The sequence below is a fragment of the Aquila chrysaetos genome, unplaced genomic scaffold (assembly GCF_900496995.4).
Source record: "Aquila chrysaetos chrysaetos unplaced genomic scaffold, bAquChr1.4, whole genome shotgun sequence".
NCBI lineage: Eukaryota > Metazoa > Chordata > Aves > Accipitriformes > Accipitridae > Aquila > Aquila chrysaetos.
In genome coordinates, this window is record NW_024470382.1 from 712,546 (window position 1) to 718,545 (window position 6,000).

The following is a 6,000-nucleotide window of genomic DNA, read 5'->3' on the forward strand; positions in this document are numbered from 1 at the left end:
CACTGAGCTCCTCGTTCTGGGTAGATCTCTCAAGTTTGGCACTTCAACAAGATATTCAAATTCCCAGCCTGGCACCCTCAGATCTCTTGCAAACGGTGCAGAAAGATCTGCCCCTGCAAAGTGAAATTCAGCTTTACAGACACTCATCACACTGTTCCCCTCAGGAACAACCTTCACTCAAGGTCAGGCTTGAATTTTTAGGGACCCTTGCCCCAGATGCTGGAGGGGGTCCTAAGCAGAAGCTTCCTGTAAGGACGGTTTGGTTCCTGGGTTGAATAGGATGGATTTGTGCAAAGAGGAAAATGCCAGGAAACAGGAGGCTACGTGATGAGTGCCATAGTGCTGGGACTGGAGCTGGACCTTCTGTCAGTGTGCTTGGCCCATGGGATGGCCACATGGGGCACCTACTTGGAGGATTTCCTAAGTAGAGATATAAATAGGATATAAATTGGGTAAATTGGGAGTCAAGAGCCCTGAGTGGAAGTAGAAAGTCCAGCCCAGCAGAGCTGGGCTCAGCCTTGCTCTCTTTCCTTCCCTGGTCCCTTATGGCCCTGGGTGAAAGCTCGAGTGGCCTCCACTGCCCCTGCCATAGGTGCCCTCCATGCCTCCCGAGCTGCACTCGCATCTTCTCCTTTCCCCTCCAGGGACTTTCAGTTCTTCACAACATTGCTCCAAGTGTCTGGTTGCCCTCCCTTGCCCCAGAAAGCAGGTTCCTTTCCATAGCGGCCATGGAAAAGGTCCCTTGGATGGAAGAGGTCCTGAAAGAAGGTCCCTCAGATGGCCCCGCTTCCAGGACCATGCTGGGCTGGTCTCAGAGCCATGGCCAACTGTAAAACCCTTCTGCCCCATTCCAGTGAAGGACCATTGCGAACAATTAAAAAAGTCAACACTCTTTTGCAACCTCTCCTTTGTGTTCTTACTCATCTCTCTCCCAAGCTCCTTGTGTCCCAAAGACAGATGGGTTTCTTGAAAAGAAGAGAGACCTCTAAAACAGTACTGCACGTTTTGGGAGCTCTTTGCCCACAGGAATGGCTTCAGGTCAGGACACTGAGGACAGGGCAGCTGTTTCTCTCCCTCTGTTTGCCCCTTCTCTGCAGCCTCTCCAGCAGCAGTGGTTTGCTCCCAAGCTGTGCCAGATGCACCCAAAAAGCCTTTCTTTTCCCACCGGGGATGTGAAGGAGCAATGAGCTGGGAAGAAACAGTCCCCTCTCCGGCCCAGAGCAGCCTTGTGGTTAGTTAGACCTTCCAAACATGGCCAAATAACATGCCCTTGTGTGTTTCCTGAGAAAAGAGAACGCCACTGGAAAATGAGTACCGCGCCCCAGGTGATGGAAAAGCCCAAGGTGGCAATTTAGCCATGACATCAGTTACATCTAAGGGCTCTTTGAAGAGTCCCCACTGTCCCTCTAAATGTGCATTTCTAGAAGGAAGCGGCACCCCAGAACACAGATTCAAATCACGTACCTCTTTTGCCACTTCAGGTGGTGCTCCCTCTACTCCGGGCACTCCAAGCTCTGGTCATTCTGGCTTGGGTCACTCCATCCTGGGTAGCCGTGATCTTCTCTTCTGGTAGTAGCATCGCATTGACGCCTCGTCCACTGGTGGCATCAGAAAAGAGGTGTCGTAGAGGGGCACCTCGAGTGGGCTGGTCTCAGGGCTTGATGGCGAAAGTATGGCTATTCGGGGTGGTGGAGGCAGGGTCTGGACTCCGCAACTGCGGAAGGTCTTTCCTTTGGCCATCTTCAGCTCTCCACCTTCAAGGGCATCTTTCTTCTCTCCTTTTCCCTTTCCCCTGCACCTCGGAGGTTTTGCTGCCTGTGCTCGGCCCAGCTCTGATGCTCGGCCTTTGGGTGCGGGTTTGCCCTTGGGTTGGCCGGTCTTACGCTGCTTTTTGGCAAAGGAGGCTCCTGGGATCTCTGGCAGCCGCCTGGAAGGACACAACAGGAGGAGTCTGCCTGAGGACACGGTGGGTTTGGGGCTGCATCCTGCCAGCAAGCCGTACAGCCTGTTTGCGCAGCCTCTGGCAGCTCAGCTCAGGAGAGGAAACCCCTGAGCTGAGACCCTCGGCTGACACACGGCTGTCCCCGTGCACAGCTCAGGAGGCCATGCTGGGGGTCTCCTGAATGGCTGGAGAGGAACCAGCCCTGTGAAATGGGGAGCTCCCGGCAGCCTCATCCCATGCCTCCAGGCGCTGCCTTCACCACTGTCGGGCAGCGATGAACGGCAAGTGTTTGGGTCTGCACAATGGGCTCTTGCCGGGTCAGAAAATGACCCTGTGCAGCACCAGCCCTGAACCTCCAGACTCACCTGACCCGCAAGTTGTTCCTCATCTCCATCACCGCCTTATCCCAGAGCTGCTCACATTCGTTATTAGTCAAGCTTGAATTAGCAGGCAAGGGCGGTTCAGGAAATCTCGCTGGAAGCGGGAGGGAGAGATCTCGTCAGAAGAGCACTGTTGTGACGCTGCCGGCCCCACTGATACACAGGGGTGCTCAGGCCTCTTCCCAAAACACCCGAGTGGGCTGTTCTGCTTCCCTCACAGCTGCCAGAGGCCTCATGCCCTCCTCAACACTAGCTCTTTCCCAGCCCCCTCATTTCCATGGTGTAATACGGTTTTGCAACCACACCATTGGCGCCAGATTTGGAAAAGAGGAGCAGGTGCTGTTGAGGTGACAGTCTCTTTTGGAGATCTAATTCCTCGGGGGTGGGTGGGGAGGGGGGGGACAGGGTCTTGGATCGCATCCTCCCACCACACCCTTGGGTGCATCCCACCCCAGGGCTCTGTTTTGGTGAAGCCAACGAGTTGTCAGGATAAAAAGCTGTGCCAAGCTGGTGTGAAGCTTTGGTGCAAGTCAGAGCCTTTTGACTGTCATCACCGGGGACTTTCTCATCAGATCACAGAAGGTGGTTGCCCGCGCTATGGAAACAAGCCAGGAGCTGCTTTACCTTCCGTGTCTTGCCCGAGAGGTGGCAAACCCTCTTTTTTCTTCCCCTTGTCCTCAGCAGGGACATTTCTCAAGGCCTTCAGAGGGTCCCTGGGTGTTGGTTTGGTCACAAGCTCCAGTTCAAACCTGGAGACAAAGAGATGACACCAGCATGACCCACGGCACCAGCAGCCCTTGCCGCTTGCCGCGATCACCTGCTCACTGGCAGATTTTGGCACTGTTGTAGAGGCCGTTGTTTTCTCAAGTCAACTCTCCCCCGTCCCTGAGGGCTGTCCTAGGAAATGGGGTCACCTGCCAAATAAGTCCAGGTCACCTAAACTCCTCTACCTGTGCCATCAAGTCTGCCTACAGGCTGGGGATATGCATGATTGTCACTGCCTGTGTCTCCCTGGGAGGACACCCATGGTCATAAGGAGCAAATGCTACCAAACTGCAGCTGAGCAGCCGCGTCAGCTGGAAACATACTCACTCAGGAAAGATGATAACACGGCCAGAGAGAGTCAAGGAAGCAATGGATGCCACCCGGGACACCACCATTTTGAGCAGCTGGGGGACCTGCAACAGATGAGCATGAAGGTGGCGGGAAATCCTCAATGTGGCCGAGGCACTCAATTTGGGAGGAGTCCAAGGCAGCGAGAGATGTTGAGACCGTAGCTCTCACTGGTCACGACTGGCTGGCCACGTCCTGGCGGGCCACATGCAAGCAGTGCTGGGGCACTGCAGTGGGACTGCCCGAGCAGTGGGGAGACCAAAAGGCTCACCTTGAATGCAGCCTTTTCTAGGTTCCTCTTCCCAGACATCCTTTCCAGGAAGTCAAAGTAGAATCTCATTTGCACACTCCTGCCTTCGATGAGGAGCACCCCCACGTCCCTCAGGACAAGGGCAACGTTCTCCCCCTTCCCCAGGCACTGAGACAGGAGGGACGTGACGCCTAGGATGCAGCCCTCCACTTTTCGCCGGGACACAGAGGCATCCATGGCCACCTTGGCATATTTCATAGGCTCCAGCACCTTACTGCCTGGAAAAACACACAAGAGGGACAGAGGCGCTCACCCAGTGGCCGTTCCACAGCCATTTCCCAAGGGCTGCTTATTGCAGTCATCGCCCAGAAAGGCCCCATTTTTGGACCTGCTCCGCAGAGGGGGCAGTTTGCTTTCAGAAAAGGGATGCGATATCCCCTTTCACCCCGACCGTGCAGGCAGCCAGGGTTTAATCCGCCATCTTACCAGGAAGGTTGTCTTTATCGTCCATGAGATTGTGCACAGTTGCAAGGTTCCTGGCCAGGCGAAACACCGGCCTCTGGATAATCACAATCTCATTCCCAACCTGTGTCCGTGTGGGGACCACATCGAAGGAGCCAAGGGTGGGAATTCGGACCCTCTGTGAGTGGAAGAGAAGGGAAGAGCTGAAGGGTGAGGACTGGCTGGAGGGAAGAGCGGGGGGTGGCCCTGTTTAGGCCGGACCCTGCCAGCTCCCGCTGTTCAGAGGCACGAGCCAGGGCAGTGGGGAGAGCTTTGAGGAAGAGATGCTGAGTCCTCTCCCTCTCCTTTCCCCTCTAAAAGAACAGTGCTGGAGTCAGGGCAGAAGCAGCCCGAGGGCATCCAGGGGTCTCCAGTGACCAGGATCAGCCCTGTGGTACAATACCACCTACCACAGGTGATACCACCCTTGCACGAGCCCTGTTTGTCCCTCAGTGTGGGCTTTTGGGGGGGGTGTCCTGCCTGCTGAGGAGGGGAAGAGTAACTGCAGGCCATGCCCCAGGGCCATGGGGACTCCCCACTTCTCTGGGTGGATGAGGAGGATGCGGGTGTCGCCCCACCTTGTGCAGCAGGAGCTGTTCTTGAACGTAGCCGGCCACTGCATCCCAGACAGAGGTTTGCTCTGGAAAGCAAAGGAAGATCAGGTCCTGCTCTGCATTTGCTGGCCCTCAACCCTCCAGCATCCCCTGAGCTGCGGCACATTGGCAGATGTGAAGTGTCATTGCTGTCCCCAGCCCCAGATGGAGACACCCCTGAGGTGGCTGCTGTGCTGAGTCTCGCCTACACAATGCTACAGCTGTTGGTCCTGACAATGCTCCTGCGGTGGCTGTGGCTGCCTGTACCTTTGGCGGTGGCGCTGGGCATCATGAAGGCGTGCTCCATCCCATCCCAGAAGTCCATCTTGGTCCGCCTCACGCTGGTGGGTTGCTCCTTAGGGGCGACAGCCATGTAGGAGCTCATCCCTGCGTTCATCCTATGGATGCTCCTCCAGGGTGCAGGACCCACTGTGGCCCACTTTTGTACTCCTGTGCAGGCGTGTCAGAGACCCAGTGTGACACCACGGTGACATAGCCACTGCTGACTCTGCTGCCCACTGTGACATACAAGTGACCTGCTGCCCACTGTGACACGGTCTCAAGTGACCTGCTGCCTGCTCTGACATCCATCACCTTCTGCCTGCCGTGACATTGCCACCACTATAACTGTTCGCTCAGCTCCTGCTCAGGTTTTGGCTGGACACGCAACTCACACTGAGGCCTGACACGTGCTGGGAGCAGGGCCATTAGGTCAAAGCGTGGGTAAGACATTCGCAAGACACGATAGACAAGACAGGGTGATGGCTGTTCTGCAGCCCTTAAGACCTGCAGCTCACTGTCTCCGGTGGCCTTCGCCGCCTGTATTTTTGCCTAGTAACTGTCTGGCAGTTTCTTCAATATCCACTAACTTCCAGACATGGTATAGCTGGGAGGTAGAAATACGTCAGCTTGCCCAAAAAGCTATTGAAGTGGAGCCAACAGCAGCCGGGCTGTTGGGGCTGACGTGCTTCCCAGTGCGATACAGGGGACACCCACACCATGACGGAGGAGGAAGGATGAGCACTCTCACCATTGCCTCAGGAACTACTTTGCTCATAAGCGCATGAGTTGGAAGTGAGGAGTCAGAGAACGTGGGAGTGAGACGTGTCGTGAATTACTGAGTTAGTGACTCCAGGTGTCAGACTAGTCTGTGCTAGTGGGATTGAGCCCTTCTTTGATGTGTTTGGTTTTTTTTCCAATGAGCTTCATAAAGTAAAGTTT

At 55.5% G+C, this 6,000-nt stretch overlaps 1 protein-coding gene across 1 annotated transcript; it reads right to left on the reverse strand.

The window, feature by feature from the left end:
- Nucleotides 1–1,533: 1,533 nt before the first annotated feature.
- On the reverse strand, nt 1,534–5,164 carry LOC115337783 (coiled-coil domain-containing protein 81-like). Its single transcript, XM_030006184.1, has 8 exons — nt 5,047–5,164; nt 4,765–4,865; nt 4,172–4,325; nt 3,707–3,963; nt 3,415–3,500; nt 2,932–3,071; nt 2,308–2,416; nt 1,534–1,927 (listed from the first exon to the last, which is right to left on the reverse strand). The coding sequence occupies exons 1-8, from the start codon at nt 5,162–5,164 to the stop codon at nt 1,534–1,536; spliced, it is 1,359 nt and encodes a 452-aa protein (XP_029862044.1).
- Nucleotides 5,165–6,000: the final 836 nt, after the last annotated feature.